The following is a 16885-nucleotide window of genomic DNA, read 5'->3' as shown; positions in this document are numbered from 1 at the left end:
TATTCTAAACATCTGGAGGGCACCACATTGGCTAGCCCTGTGCTATTGTGACTAATAGCGCACCTCCCCAGTGCTTTCTACCTGAGATCCTTTAACTGAAGTGTGAACTGAATCTGGGACCTCATATATCAGGGATAGATGACTTCTGGCCCTGCAGGTGTTGTTGGACTCCAGCGCCTATCATCCTCAGTCAGCATTGCCAATGGTCTGAGGTGGTAGGAGTTGTAGCCCTACAACATCTGGAGGGCCCCAGGTTCTTCATTCTTGCTATATAGTAAAAGCACTGCAATCATCAAACAAAAAGCATTGCAATTATGGACACCTCATCATTAAAGTTCAAACCTCCACCTCCCACCACAAGTCTTGAACTGGGAACTTTCCGCTTAGTACGCAAGGCTCAAAGTACGCATTACATGGAAGAGGTTCCTAGACAGTCTCTTAAGAACTGTGTGGAGTATTATATCCAAAACTGGATCACTTGTGGGAGAGGGAGTAGGGAACAGCATCCACATTGTCTTCAAGGCCATCTGTGAGAAGCAGGGAGTCAGTCGCCCCCCCCCCCCCCAGCACCAGCAGCAACCTGGCTGCTAAAGAGTCAGTAGAACAATGCCCAATGAATTGTCTACAGCCAATTCCTCTGAACAGAATTTCTGATTTAAAACAACAACATAATTCACTGCTGTATGCCAGAGGTGCTGTTGCAACTCAATCCCACTTTACTCCTCTTGATAACTGGTGGAGAAACCCCCTTGCCGCTAAGAATATTTGGTTGTGTGTTGTTTGTGGCATACACAGCAAGACTTGGAAGTCAATTTCAAATAAACGTTACTGGGCTATGAGGTTACCTCCTCCCCCCCCCCCAAAAAGCCCCCACATTTTAATATGATTGCACAAGAGGACAATTTAGATTTTGTGATGGGGCGGGCGGGGAGAGAAGCCCAGTGATGACACATGTATTTAACACTGCAAGTCTCCTTTTTCCCCTTTCAAAAAAAGGCAAGCTGGCAAGCAGCCCTGGGCCTGCTCATTTGCCAGCAACAGATGTCTGCACACATACAACACTTTTTGGAGCAACATGTAGTCCGAGCATGTAGCTTTAAAAGCCCTGTTTTGAGTGGTATTAAAACAATTGCTTTTGCAAGCAGTGTCTCCAGGGTCTCTCTGTAAATGTGGATCTTTACAGCTTCATCCATTTTCTTTAAAACCCATTTTGCCATTTCATAAACGACTACAAGCATATATAGTCACACCCTAGTTAGATGCATCTGTTCTGAGCAGATCAAATAAACAAACCGTCCTTAGCATTTTGCTTTTCAGACTCCTCTTCTGGAAATGTTGAATCACACTTTCCCCAGGTTAGAAGTCTTTACCCTGCTAAATGCATAGATTTGCAGAGGCCAGAGTTTTACGTTACTCTTTTCTCTCAGGCAGTTCTTTCCACTGTGAGAGCCTCATCCACAAGAAACACTTACATTCCCTTCCCTCTGTTGGGGTTTTTGTGAGCCTAGGATTGTAATGTAGTAGCTGAATAACTGAAGGATGAACTTAAAAGTCCAGAGTTCGTATCTTGCCCCTGCTATGAACCCAACAGTTAGCCTTAGGCAAGTCACTCCTCTCAGCTTCCATGCATATTTTCACTACTTAGATTAAAATGCTGACCTACCTTGCAAGAATGTTGTGAAGAAGAATGGCACTAAACCAGGAGGTGGAGACACAAAGTAGGTGTTCACAGAACAATGCCTATTAGACACAGTGAATGTGGCCTTTCATGCAGCCTCTGGGACTCTCCCCAACACCCCTACCCAGGCAGTATCCTTGCCTCCTTGAGCCTCACCCATAACAGAGACCACCCTGCCCCCATCCAATTGCCTTTGTCTAGCTGGAATATGTTCTTGACAGTGATAATCTCTCTTGCTTGCTGGATAGCGCAGTGTTTCTCAACCAGTGGGGCACACAAACAAGGGGCATACAGAGATTTGTGAGGGTGTTTCCTTTAAAAAATGCACAATAGAAGTAAATAATAATGATAATCAAAATTGTGATATTCCAGTCCTGTTGAAATTTCAAAAAAATAATAATAATTAGGGGAGCCGAGTTTGAAGGGGGGAGTGGGGTTTTTATGTAGGCTAAAAGAGGCCAATGTGTATATATAAACCTCTGGCATTTTAATGGTTGGGACCTGTTGTCTTGACCTCTTCTTCCCTTTTCTAGCCTTGTCCAACACTATCATGCAGCTTTCAGATTGCCCACAAGGAAACGTGGTCCTTTTCTGAAAGAGACTTTCCACCCCTGCGCTAGACCAGTTGGCCCTCCTGGCAGGGCTGCCCACGCCCCAGTCTATGTGCTTCTTCCACCACCCATTGCGCTTTTCCAGCCAGGCCCTTCTCTTCACAGACCCAGTCCTGCTGTGTCTCTCCCATTTTTAGTTCTCTTCCCCATTTGACTCCCTTCCTCTGCTCCTCCTGGAGACTAAAACGTCCACCAGGACTTAGGTTGCAACCAGAGGCAATAGTGGAAAACAGCCTGCAGGAATAGCATGCAGGACAAACACACGTCTTCCTCAGCAAATGCTTAAAGTTGTTTATTAGTTTGCCGAAAAGAGCATATTTAAAAGTTTGTACTTCAAAGGCGCTCTACTGGGAATGGGAGAAAGAGCCCTGGTGCTCAATCCACCAGGGAGCAGCTTGTTTGATCTCTCCTGACTCCCCTTGCTCAACACCAAAAGAGTGTGCATGTTGGTGACAGAGATTTGGTCTCTTGGGGGGCAAAGCATTTCTACAGGGAAGGTCCACCCCAAGAGAACTCAGGCATGGGTGTGCTAACCAGAAAAGGACAGGAGTTCAGTCAATCCCCCTCAAACAAGAAGCTTTCCACCTGCATTGCTGGAGTCCTGCTATTTGCATATGCTGTTACACTTCTTTCAGATGTGGGACACAACTTAGCCGCCTGGAATTATACTTTGCTCCTTGTGTTCCCCCCGTTTTTCTGGTGCCACAACATGCTCCCCCTGATTCAAGGTAAGAGTCTAGGTTATAACTGAGGGAACGAACACCATGTACATTCTCAGAAAGTGGGATGATTTTTACCTGCCAAAGGATGTTTGCCAGACATAGGGCCAAGGTAGCCCTATAACTAGGAGCTATCTGAGGCATGGTACAGACCAAAATGCATCTTGGAACTTCACCTCCTTCACGTTAGCTTTGCCAGGGCAGACTAGTGCAAGGATAATGCAAGCCATCTCTATAGGGAAAGCCCATCAGAGGCATTTCAAATTAGCAGGAGTCCCAGCAGCAATGTCCCCATTTGGAACCTTCCTGGCCATTGCTTTCATCTTCTTCTTCTCCATACCTCCTGCTGATGCTGCAACAGCTTCTCTTGGCTGCACTGCTGTTCTCATCTTTTGCTTTATAAGTATGGAATCCTGCAAACTCTGTTTAAAATCAGGTACAAGTTCTGCCATCACCAGGAGGTTGGTGCCAAAGACTGAACATTCTGTACCATGTTTGTTCCACCAGGTCTAATATCACCTCCCTCCCCCTCCCCCTTTTTTGTGGGGGGCAGACTTAAAGAATGTTACATAGACAAAATCCTTGTCTTTACATACAATTGGCCCAAGATGTCACATAACTATGTTTTTCAGTTTTCAGTGCCTAAAGAGACTCAATCTTTGCTACAATTCCTTGCCTGGTCCTCATGTCTGTTGGCTCTCTGGTTTGAATCAATATAGTTTCAGGAAACAGGTGTTAAAATGATGTTTCTTAATAGTTCATATGTGTCACTCTCTTTAATGTTATATTAATTAATCTGGTTCAGTTCAGAATTGTTAACATAATTTAGAATAATGCTCAATCCACTAATATGCCTTGAACCAGCACATGATCAAGAGCACTTTGCATGGATTCTGGCCGCACCTTTAAAGCACATTTGAAGCACTTTCTTCACCTCAAAGAACTCTGGGCACCACAGTTTGTTAAGGGTAGCTGGGAATTGCGATGCTGTAAGGGGTAAACTACTGCGCCCTTCATTCTTCGTGGCAAAGAATGTGTTTTGAACATGCTTTTAAGGTATAATGTGTGTACACTGTACACAACCTTGGTTAAGTTATTCCAGCAGAAAAAAACTTGCTCTGCTAGGGAGAGAATCCTGCTAGATCAGAGTGAAAGTCCATTTAGTCCAGCATTCTTCATCCCACAGTAGCCAACCACATACTTCTGGGAAGCCACAAACCTTTCTGTATAAAATAAACTCAAAAGTGGCTTACAGTAAACAAAAATGGCAGGGAGGGGGATTCAGTGGCCCTCAACTGGACACCCATTCCCACCAGCCCTTGCCAGCATGGCCAATGGTCAGGCATGATGGGAGCTTTAGTCCAACAACCACTAGATAGCCATTGGTTCTCTGCTCCTGGTTCATGGGTCTATACAGCAACATCAGTTCCTCTTTGAAAATATTTTTGGCAGGATATGCTCCCAGGCTGTATGCACTTGGAAATTAGCACACACCCAAAAGCATTTCTGCAACCATACCAAGCCCCATGTAGAAGGGAAGGGCCGTAGGTCAGTGGCAAAGGGTTCAAGGTTCAATCCATGACAGGTCCTGATCAAAGGATTAGGGAGCAAGTGATGCGAAAATCTTTCTTTCTTGAGATCCTGAAGAGCTGCTGCCAGCCAGAGCAGACACTACTGAAGCAGATGGACAAAGCATCTCAGCACCCCATTTTCCCTGGTTCACATAATGGGTTGAATGGAACTGAAAACCATTTCAGTGGGAACAGGCAGGTGCAACTTAATTTGTCTGGATTCAGTTCGGTATATTATAAAATGAGAGCATCTTTTCCCCTTTGCCAAATCATTGGACATTATCTGGGACCAACTGCATTGTGTTGATTAATTCCCCCCTGCCCCTACTACAACAGATCCCTGAGCAGGCACAGCTCACATAATACCCCACCTTCCAGGTCTGTCTAGGATTTCCCAATGTGAGGCTGCCTGCACTGACATGAAAGTGGGTGTTGCATCAGTATCACACTGTAGTGCTGTGGATCAGCATCAATATTTCTTGGCCACCTGCCTTTTTTATCTTAAACTCACCACCCTGATACCTTCACTGATGCACACATGCTTGTTCTCTTATAAATGCCATCTAAAATGGTTCCAGATTTCCCACGCCTAACAGGGTAAATAATGGTGCAGACCAGAAAATTACAGAGACTCCCAGTATCAGCAGAACTGCTTAGTTAAAGAAGAAAAGAATTTGCCTTACTTATTTTGTGTCTCCGAGCACCATTTACAGTCAAAATGTTACGAGACAAGTAGTCGGTCACTCATAAGCATATCCAGCAACAGCTGTCCTCTTTTTAATGTTTGAGGAAGAAGAAGGAGATAAGCCATGCCAAAGGAATAAAGACATCAGAAATTGTTTTGTTTTGTTTAAATTCATAGTTGGCAGCATAGTCTCCAAATTATTAAAGTGGAAAAGCTAGATTTATTTAAATCACCTATGCAAGTCAGACAATGTAATGAAGATATTTAGTGCCAAACTGGTTCTTTGGGACTTTTTCCATACAAATAATACAAATCAGCCTCTGACGTTCCATGCAGATATGATCTGACAAATGCTCCAAGCTCCTTGTTTTACTTTGATGTTGCTCCAATAAGATATCCAAGAGTTGGTTTTTCTTTTTTCTTTTTTCCCCAAGTGTAACCATTTTTATTTTGGACTATGCACGTTAGACATTAATTAACGTTATATGTTTCATGTCTAAAGGATTGATTCTGGTAAAGTGATTTAAATCCCATGCTTATGTTATTTCAAATTTGGATATTAAGGCTGTAATCCTGGGATGGGGACCCTTTGGCTCTCCAGATGTTGCTGAACTCCAGCTTGCATCAGCCCCAACCAGCAACATCTGAAGGGTCACAGGTTCCCCACCTTTGCTGTAATCTTATTGCAGTTTACCTGGGAGTAAGCCCCATTGAACTCAGTGGGACTTACTGCTGAACAGATATGCATAAGATTGTGCAGTAAGACCATGTTGATCATGGGGTAATCCACAAATCCATTGCTCTAAAGCAGCTCCACGGGTGTCAACAAAGCATTCATGTTACATTGCTTTCCTGCATTACATTTGTTTGTTTGTTTTTATGGGGAAAAACCTGCATGGGAGTGGTTTACAAGAACACTCCCATGCAATTAATTCATTAACAAGAGAAGCAGCTCTCAAGGATGCTGCTGCATTTGTTCAAACTAGCACACTGTGTTGAGAATCCAGACAAATAAAATGGACAATCTTTATTGTTCCAGTTTCTTAATTCCCAACCTTGCCACATGCCCACCCTTCATAACATAGCAATCTAGCTGCACTGTACATAATAGAAGTCAAGTCGTTGAGCAGAAGTTTACTCAAGAGTAAAACTCAGTGTGTTTCACCTAAGCTTGGAATCTTGGGATTTACTTCCAAAAAAACAAGTTCAGGATTGCACTGTTAACTGCAGAATCACCCTAAGCATTTGGACACTTGTGCAGGGGGTGGGGCTCCAGTGCTGTGTTTCCAGCATTGATCCTGTCTCTTCCATGTCTTACACTACGTGCACATTACAGTTTAGTGCACATTGTGTGCTGTTGGTTTTTTTACTGCTTCCTAATTGAACCTGCACATTCTTCACTCCTACTCTCTCCTCCCCTTCCCCAAGCTGCTTCTTTGGCTGCCAGAAACTGGGGGGTTTTTTTTTGTTTTTGTTTTGGGGGGGCAGATATGACTGCCCAAAGGATGGGGCTTGTCCAGCTTTAACTTTCTCAAGACTTTCAAGACACCTTCTGTGATTATGATGCATCCTCAGCCTTCTCTTTGAAGCCAAGTGATTTGGGAATTAAAGCTTTCTTAGATGCTTGTTTTTATTTTCATTTTTTTTGCTTGCCAAATATGTGCCTTGAGTCGGGATAAACATTTTGTAATTCAAGAGCCACTTTGCAGAGGCATGCGGGGGGGGGGGGAGTCAGATTAATGATAGGTGCTCAGTTTTAGGACTACTTTTAAAACTTATAACTTCCATGTTTTTGCTTGAAGTCCCTCAAAATGCCTGTGCTGACATTATTATTATTATTAGTAGTAGTAGTAGTACCGTAGTATCGTTATTACTGAAATGGATTATTCAAGTTCCTTTTCCCTTTGTCTCCCCTTGAATATAAACTGGCTTTATCTATGTTACTTGGGGTCTTCAGTCTATTAGATCTGTGTCCACTAGTAATGTGCTGGATAAAATATTTGCTCTGTTGGAAGATTATGTGATATTTGTATTCTAAGCCTCACCACAGTGGGTTTCTTTAAATAGAAGCTATACTTTACTCCTAAATTGCTTAAGGCAAAGGAAGCAGAGATGATGTTTATGAATGTTTAAATGCAAATGGAACTGAGAGTGAATGCTATGCTAGCTAACATCAAAGGCTCACCAAAGACTCTGCATTAATGAGCCTCTTTGTTTCCTGGATCACAGATTACAACAGGTTTCCAACTCATTGCCAAGGTTTTATCTCCATTTGGGAGGGCTGTAAATCTCAGACGACTCCCCCCCCCCCGCACACACCAGACACACACACACACACACACAAACCAAGAGAATCGTCTGAAAACGAGGAGGGAGAGAAGTAGCATTTTTTAAAAAAATTCTCCCATCTCGTTTCCTTTTGACTGCAAACCGAACTACAGTATGTGAAACAGCGAGGACTTTTCCAAACGGGATGCGGATTAGTCCTGTTTAAAGTGCAAAAAAAAAATGTTTCTTTAGCGTGCTTCTTCTGGACGAGACGCACGTCGGAGGCAACCTCGCCAGAAGTCCAAGCAAAAGGGCCACGATTTTTTCTGCCCCAGAGATCAAGCTCAGCTGCCTCCAAAAACCTGAACTCGCCTTCGCTTACCCCCTTTTAAATGTTTCCTCCGGATAAGTCATTAATCCGACAGAAAGTCGACCCCTTCTCCATCTCCTCCACCCCACCCCACCCCAAAAAGAAGCCCTCAAAAGAATTTCGATATATTGGCTTTATTTTATTTCGGAACTTTTATTTCTAAAATTCCTTTTCCACAGCTGAGCACGACCTTTTCACAGAGCGGAGGTGCTGGAGGTAATTGAGGTGTTGAAACTGACAATTACGTGCTATGTTGCGTGGTAGGAAGACCCATTTGCGTGGAGCCATTCAAACCGGAGACGGAAGATCTGCAAGGCTCTGCGCGGCCCTACCCAGCCTCTGAGTGAGTGAGAGAGAGAGAGATTTGCATTCGCGGCTGTTTGAAAGCCTTCCTGCCTACAGGAATGTCTGATATAGAAATGATCTGGAAGAAACTATTTCTCTTCAAAACTACCAAAACATTTGGTGCCCCCACCCCCACATCTCCTCCTAATAACTCCCCAAACTGGAGCGTCTGGTATTTTGGAAACTCTGGCAAAGAACATAGGTTTAACTTCACGTTTCCCCACCCTCCAGGCAAATGGGGAGACCCATAATATGTTGAAATTCAGCGTTAACGTCTGTATTTTGGAAGGGAATCGCGCGAGCGTAACATTGCAATCCTAAGCATGCCTACTCACAAGTAAGTCCCAGTAAGTTCAATTACTATTTCTCAGAGGGGGAGAAAAGTGGTCCAAAGTGGCTTAAAAAACAAACCAAAACCGAGTGTAACAGGAAAAACCAACGAAACCAACGCAACTATAATATTGTAAGCTGTATATAGACTGTGTAAAATACAGTCCCGCCCCACTGAAAGGCAACAAATCCCTAAAGCCAATCAGACTAAGGGCCAAAGGCCACGGAAAAAAGGAAGCTGCTTGGCTCGCGCTTAAAAATAAAGATGGCGCCAGGCCACCCCTTGTCGTGCTGCCTGGTGATCTTTTGGAAACCTGCTCCTCAGAGAGGGTTTTGGGGAACTGAAATATTGTCGAGATTCTTCCTGATGCCAGTGGAGTTTCTGGAGTAGTGAAGAAGTTCCACAAGGCATCTATAGGCATCAAGGAAATTGGCCTTCATTAAAAATAAAAATAAATCAGTGCAAAATGGGTCCAGATTCGGCAAGTCCTGAGGAAATCAGCAAAAGAAAAGTTGGTGGGGGGAGAGAGAGGGGCAAGGGAGCCGTGACTGGGACACGTCCACAGCATGGAACTAAGTCCCACTAGTTTCCAATCTGCAAGAAAAAATGTGCATAGGATTGCAGGCTTGGCTGGGGAAAAATCGGAAGCCTCCTTAATCAAATCCCTATGTTGAGATTTCATGTTTTGAGTTTAATCTTTAAAACCCTTGTTTAATTTGTTAAAAGTTCTGATTCTTCATTAGGGAAATAAAAGGCAACATAGTAAAGACAAATGAGGCTGCAGTCCTGCTCACACCTGTATGAAATCTTGTGCCTTTAGAAGGAATTTGACTTCCAAGTACTGTGCTTGTGCTTTAGGATCTGTTGGCAAGACAGGTGTGGTTTCCTGAGAGGCTAGGTGCACTTTTTGTGAATATTAGTTTAAACCCTGATTTCAATCCAAAGTACCCACTAACCGGGACATCTTGTGTCTGACTACTTGGAAGTAAAGCTGGAGAGGGGGCAATGGAAGTTACGCCCAAGTCACAGCGCAATCCTAACCATGTCTACTCAGAAAGTAAGTCCTATTGAATTCAAGTGGGGTTAGGATCACAGCCTGGCAGCGCAATGCTCATTTTCTCAGAAGTACGGTAAATCCTACGCAGTTCAATGCAGCTTGTTCCCTTGGCATTGTGTTGAGGATTGCAGCCTTAATAAACATGAAAGTTTGAAATATTGAAGCATTGAGTTCGATAGGAATTCGAAGCGATCGAAGGGGAGAAATCCGATTTATACTATATATGGCTCTTAATGACGGTGATGATGATAAGCATTGCCATTAGCTTGCACGGGGCAATTCCTATCATTACTACCATGTTAAAAGGGTCGGTATCGGCAACTAGCGAGAAATTGTGCAGCCCCGCCCCCTTTCATTTGATTGATGACTTGCCCTATCACAGGGGTTTCATTTCGCACTGATTTCATCAGATCCAACCTGCGTCTTTATTCAGAAGTTAACTCCCACTGAGGTCAGTGGGACCTGTTCCACAGTAAATTTGGAGAAAGCGCACACGTGTGTTTGTGTATGTATAGATATGGCGGTGGGCGCTTCATTAGAAGACAAAAAAGCCTCTTTTGCTGCCTTTTTTGCTGCTGCTGTAGCATTTGGGAAGCGGCACCTTCTTCCTGATCCCCCACCCCACCCTAGAAATGAGGCGGGCTTTGCATGCCTGTAATGGGGCATCTCTCCCGGAGCGGGCTTGCAAGAGGAGACGGGCGCTGTCTCTTTAAGGCCAGAGCGCGTCGCGAGGAACAGAGCCTTGCCAACCCCTCCCCGCCGCTGTCAATCACCCGGCGGCTGCTTTGATGTCGAAAGCCTTTGGCTGGGGCTCTCTGGGGCTCTCTCCCTGGCTCGCGCACTTACGAGCGCTCACTCACTCGGGCGCTCCGTGCCTTTCGCAGCAGAAGCCTCTGGCGCTGCCGTCGCCGGTTTCTCGCCCAGGCAGGGCTGGCTGCTGCTACTTAGTCAAACTTTCCTGGGGCTGGGAGGGAGGAACGAAGCAGACACGGGGAGAAGAGGAGGAGGAGGAGAAGGAGGAGGAGGAGGTGCGGGCTGGTCGCTGCTTTAATCCCTCCGATTGTCTCGGTCTCCCCTCGAGTTGCCGGCAGATTCCCTTAAAAGTAAGGAGAGAGGGCTGCTCTCCTCGAGGGGCGCAGAGAGCAGTAGCTGTATTTCAAAGCGTCCCCTCCTCCTCCTCCTCTCCACGCCCGGCCTTTAATATATATCTGTAAATCCCCCAGTCGCCTTCCCCAACCAAGAAGTTCTCTTGTTGGTGGCGTGGCTCGGGCTGGGGGGGGGGGTGGGAAAGAAGGAGAGACAAAATGCCCCAGCTCAACAGCGGCGGAGGCGATGACTTGGGAGCCAATGACGAGATGCTCGCCTTTAAGGACGAAGGCGAGCAAGAGGAGAAGATCCAGGCCAACGTCTTCACCGAGGGGGATCTGGCTGACCTCAAGTCATCGCTGGTGAATGAGTCCGAAAGCACCGGCGGCGGCGGGGAAGGAGGCGGCGGCGGCGGCACCGGTAGCAGCACCACCACCAGCAGCCAGACTTCTAACGCCGCGGCCACAGTGGCGACAACAGCAGTAGCCCATTCCGAGGTGAGAGAGGGAGCCGCTCGCCACTCCACATCACAAAGGGCTTTCTGCCCCTCCGCCACCTTCTCATTCCCCCTGGTTATTACAACGAGCTATAAGCAGGGGGAATGAGCAAATATATATATATATAACTTTTTTAAAAAAAAATTGTTTCCCTCCAACTCTGATCACCCTTCTCTTTTTTCCTTTCCACACAGGCCATCAGGCGCTTGCAGGATCCTCAGAGGGTCTATCAGGAGAAACTCCCGGATCACATGGAGGATGGTCAGTTTGGGAATCCATTCATTCTGCCTTTTCTTTCTCTCTCTCTCTCCCCTTTTCACATGCTGAACTCAGGAGAGGATGGGGAGCGTGGGAGGAGGTGGGGGAGTTGGCGGCAGGAGAAAAACCATCTTTCTGTTAAATCAAAGCAGTAAAAAAAAAATCAAGGGAGGGAGGGACTTTGATTTGGTAGTTGAAGCCCTTAGCTGCTAAGCTACCAAACAGCACAAGCCATTGAAACTTAATAAGTAACAATCTCCTCCCCACCCCCACCCTGCCACCCCCAACTTGCTCATAACTGAAATATGATTAATATATGTAATACCAGGGATGGAGGAACCCAAGGCAGACTGGGGAGGGAGGCAAGCAGAGGTCCGTCTGAGCGCTCCTGATCCAAGTCTGTCTCTCTCAAACTGATCAGCTCTGGGTCTGGAGTACCTGGATTGGGAATTGTCTGACGACCTCCTGGAGGAGGGGCAGACCTGGTACAAATACCTGGAACAGAGCTTGGTAACAGATTGAGGGATACACATCTCTTTCCCCACTCATCAAAACTCTGGGAAACCTGCTGCTGCTGTATTGTCAGATCAGGCAAGGTGGAGAGCGGTGATAACTTTGACATCAAGCTTGTTATTCAGATTATGTGTGGCTTTTTGTTTTGTTTCTGTCACTACCAAAGAAGTCAGGATTTTGGGTTGATGTGTGCTAGCGAAGGGGAAATGAACTTCAGGTGGAGGAGTGATTCTGCAAAGATGCACATAATCAAAGGAGAGTTGTTGTTTTAAAACATGCAGTTACATAGAGATGCAGTGGTGCTTCTTGTCGTAAGGCAAGTATGAATGGAGTGGGAATTGGTTGTAAGACAAAGTCCTAATGTTAAACTTTTATTTTAACAGGCTTAAAACATCAGGACCCAGGGATGTATAAAGGATCTTCTTACTCTGGATACCCTTTCCTAATGCTCTCAGATGCTTACCTGCCAAATGGATCTATGTCACCTTTGGTGAGTTCTCTTCGTTTTGTAAAGTTTTCTAATACTTTGCATTGTTATGCTTACATTAGAACTGACAACAGTCTTAGTCCCTGTATCTTATGCGTTTTTTAGTATAGAAAATGATAAAAAAGAGCACACAAGAATGGCCTAATTAAAAGTGATAACCTGGTTCTTGAATATATATGGTTTTTAACAACATATGGAAGTTCCAGATTTTTCTTTCCATTAAGTTTTAATCCAAGTAAACTCTAGAACTGAGTATTTCTCAAATCAATGTGACTTCTTTGTAAATATATTTAGGACTGGAATTTTCATTCATGAATGCATGCATGCATGGATGGATATAGAGACTGGAGTAATGTACATTCAGAGGTATTACAGTAAATCTACTTGATTCAATGGGAGCTGCTGCCTTGTGTCTAGGAGTACTGCCTTAGTTGTCACTTTTATTTCTCTTTGCACAAGTAAATTAGTTCTGAAATTATTGCAAGGAGGCAAACATTTTGTTGGAAGGAAATTTTCATACTGAAGTATCTAGTGACAGACAGACTTTCCTTGTTTGCATACAGATGCATGATGTAGGAACTCTTCGTTTAAGTGCACTGTATTCTGCATACCTTGTAACAAATCAGTTTGTTTGCTTTTTAACAAACAATTACTCTTAAAGCTACATTTTTCTCATACTGGCAAAGCTGAGACTACAGTACCTAACCATCAGTAGACTGGAACCAGATGGATACTGGTACAAATGAGAGCAAGACATGCCTATATATATGCAGTGGAGTTTTGGAACTCTGCTATGGATAGTGGCTAAAATATGACAACAGAGTCCCTACATTTTTGTCTCTCTTTTTCTTTAGTATTCACTGAAAATTATTTTGTTAAATTTAGGACTTGCAATAATTTATATGCAGAAAAGGTCAGACTAAATAAACCAGTGCTATATGAAGTGGTGATGCTTTTGGTGTGCTGGGAAACAATCCTAGCAGTATGTCAGTATTTGGCTCTTGTGTGCATCCTCTCAAATAATTTAAAATATTGCAAGTATTAGGCTGTGAACTTATGCCTACTCATTTGGAAGTGGGTACTATAAATGGCAGAGGGACTCTGTTCGACAGAGATGTGTTTGGGATTGGCATGTTTTGAGTATCTTGACTGCAGGAAGGCGGTTGCAGTTAATATTATTTTTAGTTTCACTTTTTTTCTTTTGTAAAGGTAAAACATATTTTTCTGTTTTCCTGCCTTGTTTTCGTCATGTTGCTTCAAGTACTTTATAAGCCTCTTGTGTGATAATCAAATACGATCGCCTTTTACACACACCAACTTTCAGTTGAGCTTACTTAAAAATATTACGTTTAAGACTGGGATGACTATGACCTGCAGTATGCACCTATGTATGTATGATTGGAAGTATATCCCATTGGGTTCAGTGGGGCTTCCTACTGGCGTACGTCCACAAGTTCATACAAGTTTGCTGGGGGGGTTATAGCCCTCAGCTTTGCAAGCAGAAAGTGCCAGGTTCAGTAGGGCTGAGAGAGAGTCCTGCCTGAAATCTTGGAGAGCTGCTTCCAGTCTGTCTGAGCTGGACCATTGGTCTGATCCCATATAAAGCAGCTTCTGATATTCCTACTTAAGAGTAAGTTTCATTTCTGAAAATGGGACTTCTAAGCGGATCTGTTTCAAGATTGCACTATAAATGTAGTTTGCACTATAAACTTTTTTTTACTTTTGAAATGAAACTTGATTGCATTTGGAGGATGAGAGCAGGCATTGGATTGTGTTGCTGTTTTGCTCCCTACCTCCTCTTTCTATTGCTTACAGCCCCCAGAGGCCAAGTGTCTAGCTGTATAGTCATGGGACTCTACATACTCATCTCTTACAATAGCCAAGTCGGGAAACAATTGCTTTCCATTAGGTTGGTAAACTACAGCGTACAATCAGCACTGTCTGATATTGAACTTACAATGGGCAGGCCAGTTTCTTAGACAGCTGATGCCTGAGATAGCTGTGTGTGTATGTGGGTTTCTATTCAGCAGTAGTTTAGATGAAACAATGCTTTCAGTGTATGAAGGAAGAATTCTAGTAGAATTCCAGGTAGTTGTGAGGAAACGGTCCCAAGTCTTGGTGATAGAAAATGTACCTGAAGTGACTTTCCCACAGAAAGAGAAAAATGATTGGGTGAAACCCATGGTACATCTCAGGCCAAATGCTAGATCTTGCTAGATTCAAACATTTTTCCTGACAAATGGGAGATGTCTCCAGGAAGCGTACAAGCAGGGCAAGAAGGGAGTAGCCTCTCCCCATTGGTTGTTCCCATCAATAACTGGTGTGCTGCCTGTTCCAGATGAAGTCTTCATTTTGTTTTCATGACTGGCAGCTGTCACCAGACCATCATTTCCTGAATTTGCCTGATTTCCTGTCTTGGCCAGTAGCCATTCTTGTGGAAGCAAGGTCTTGGTTATAATGTTATAAAATAAGAGAGCAATTTATCCTTCTCCACTCCATGCATAACCTCTATAATTCGTCTCTGGCAATCTTCCCCATCTCCCCAAGAAAACACCTTAAACACAGTGCTGTACCTGCCTACTTGGGAGTGAGCCCCATTCAACTCAATGGGACTTCCGTCTCTATCCTGGAGAAACTTGCTCCAGTTTCTTAATTATTTTGGTTACCTTTTTCTGTACCTTTCCAAGCTCTATGGTACTCGTTTTGCAGATAGCACTGTAAACAAAACAAAAAGGACAAACTTTTTCCCCCTTGTAAAAAGGGTTTCAAACAGTTGCTTTCCAACAAGGATCAAAGTAAGTTTTTTCCATGAAAGAATGTAAATGCTGCTATTTAGCAATAAGAATCTTATTCCAGACAAAGAAAGAAAATTACTAGTGTGAGTTCTAAGAACAAAGGGGAATGTCTGTCAATGAAAATCACGGCATTCTCTCTCCTTAGCCTGCTACAAATGTAACTAGACAGTTTAACTTAATCCCACAGGGAGGTGTGAGCGGTTCTCTCACTTTCCACAATAAATAAATAAATAATGGGAGTTGAAAACAAAATGGTATCCGAAATAGAATTGGCAAATGTGCATCTGCGTGAAATGAAAACAAGCTCGGGCGGCTCAGTTCATAAAGATGCTGGGCCTCATCTTGGAAACAGAAACTGGATCCTGCTGCTGTGCGGAGATGCAGACATACACGTGCAAGCCTGCCTAAGATGTGTTCAGGGCATTCCAAGCTAAGAATGCTGCTTCTCACCTGTTCAGTGGGTAGCAGCGTTTGGACCGGGACCAAAAGCTGCTTCGCTGTCCCCTTGCTAATGCTCAACAACAAGTGATTGGCACAATCACAAACAAACAATCACACCCTAGGCCAACCCCAACCTCTCTCACCACCAAAGGAACACAAATGAACAACACAAGCACGCTGACACCAAACTCTACATACATTAAGCATAATAGAAACACCGCTACCCGACCCCACCCCCATCCATCTCCCCTCCCTCCACCCCCCTTTCTTTTTTCTTCTCTCCCTAATGCCTCATCAAATGAAACGGATTTGTAAAAATGTTACATGGAAGAAAAAAATACGAGGCATTACACTTACACTGTAAAACAAGAAAACCCTTAATAAAATATTTAAAAAAAACAAAAACAAGTGATTGGCACCTCTACAAGTGACAGCACTGATCACTAGCTAGTTACAGGAGCTCTGCTCATGCAATCATTGGTGCTGGATGGCGCAGGTTTTCATGCTCCAGAACCTTTTCCTTTTACTGTGGAGCTAGTCTACATTTAGACTGGCTTCTGTGTGCTAGGGTAACTGCATGCAAGCAAAGGTGCTGGCTTGGGCATACCTGAAATTCTAGAATTTCCTGAAGGGTAGTGTCTGGTTTTAAAGAGAACGTTTTTAATATTTTCTAATAACTGGAAGGGAAATATAGCACCAGTTCCAAAACACAGAAAAGGGAGAAGGCTACAGCTTTGCAATGTTTTGTTAAGTTTTACAAGTCAAAATTAAATGGAAAACCCTTGAAGCTGCCTGCTATCACAGGTGACCCTTAAAGAGAGGAACGTTTTGCTTAAAAGTGCAAAGGATATAATGGTAACAGTTGCTAATTTTAGTGGATATTAGGACATTGGTAGTTTAGAAATGAAAACTACAGAAGAAATAAGCCTCTATGAAGCAGTAAAACTTTTTATAGCTTGTTAAAGTGCTACCAGTTCATTTTTATTTTGATTGATCCTTGGTATGTGTCTCTTTAACTACAAGGAGAGTGTTTCAGGGTCAGATCCTTAATATTTGGTCCATTACGTAGTGGTTCACAGATCCCTCTCACACCAGGCCAAAAATTCACACAGTGAAAATACTGGCAAAATATAGCATTAACAACAACATATTAAGATCTAAAGGAGCTTTAGC

At 43.8% G+C, this 16885-nt stretch overlaps 1 protein-coding gene and 1 long non-coding RNA gene across 18 annotated transcripts in view; one reads left to right on the top strand and one right to left on the bottom strand.

Moving 5' to 3' along the window:
- Positions 1 to 7661: 7661 nt before the first annotated feature.
- Positions 7662 to 9128, bottom strand: LOC310756353. The gene is made up of 2 exons (XR_014544826.1): positions 8583 to 9128; positions 7662 to 8241 (listed from the first exon to the last, which is right to left on the bottom strand). It is a non-coding gene; the product is annotated as an uncharacterized lncRNA (long non-coding RNA).
- A 295-nt stretch (positions 9129 to 9423) lies between these two features.
- TCF7 (transcription factor 7) overlaps positions 9424 to 16885 on the top strand; it is a 116268-nt gene continuing 108806 nt past the window's right edge. For 2 of the 17 annotated variants that reach the window (XR_014544815.1, XM_083600128.1), the window contains exons 1-3: positions 10264 to 11218; positions 11413 to 11479; positions 12373 to 12479. Coding sequence is in view for 12 of the 17 variants with exons in the window: in XM_083600128.1 (XP_083456254.1) it covers positions 10940 to 11218; positions 11413 to 11479; positions 12373 to 12479 (453 nt within the window). In the remaining 5 variants the exon portion in view is untranslated. Of the gene's footprint in view, positions 11219 to 11412; positions 11480 to 12372; positions 12480 to 16885 lie in introns of all 17 variants that reach the window. The other 15 variants (XR_014544811.1, XM_083600132.1, XR_014544812.1 and 12 more) reach the window with 11 other exon arrangements.

The sequence above is a fragment of the Podarcis filfolensis genome (genome assembly GCF_964270895.1).
Source record: "Podarcis filfolensis genome assembly, chromosome: 2".
Lineage (NCBI taxonomy): Eukaryota > Metazoa > Chordata > Lepidosauria > Squamata > Lacertidae > Podarcis > Podarcis filfolensis.
This window is presented reverse-complemented; position numbering and strand designations above follow the sequence as displayed.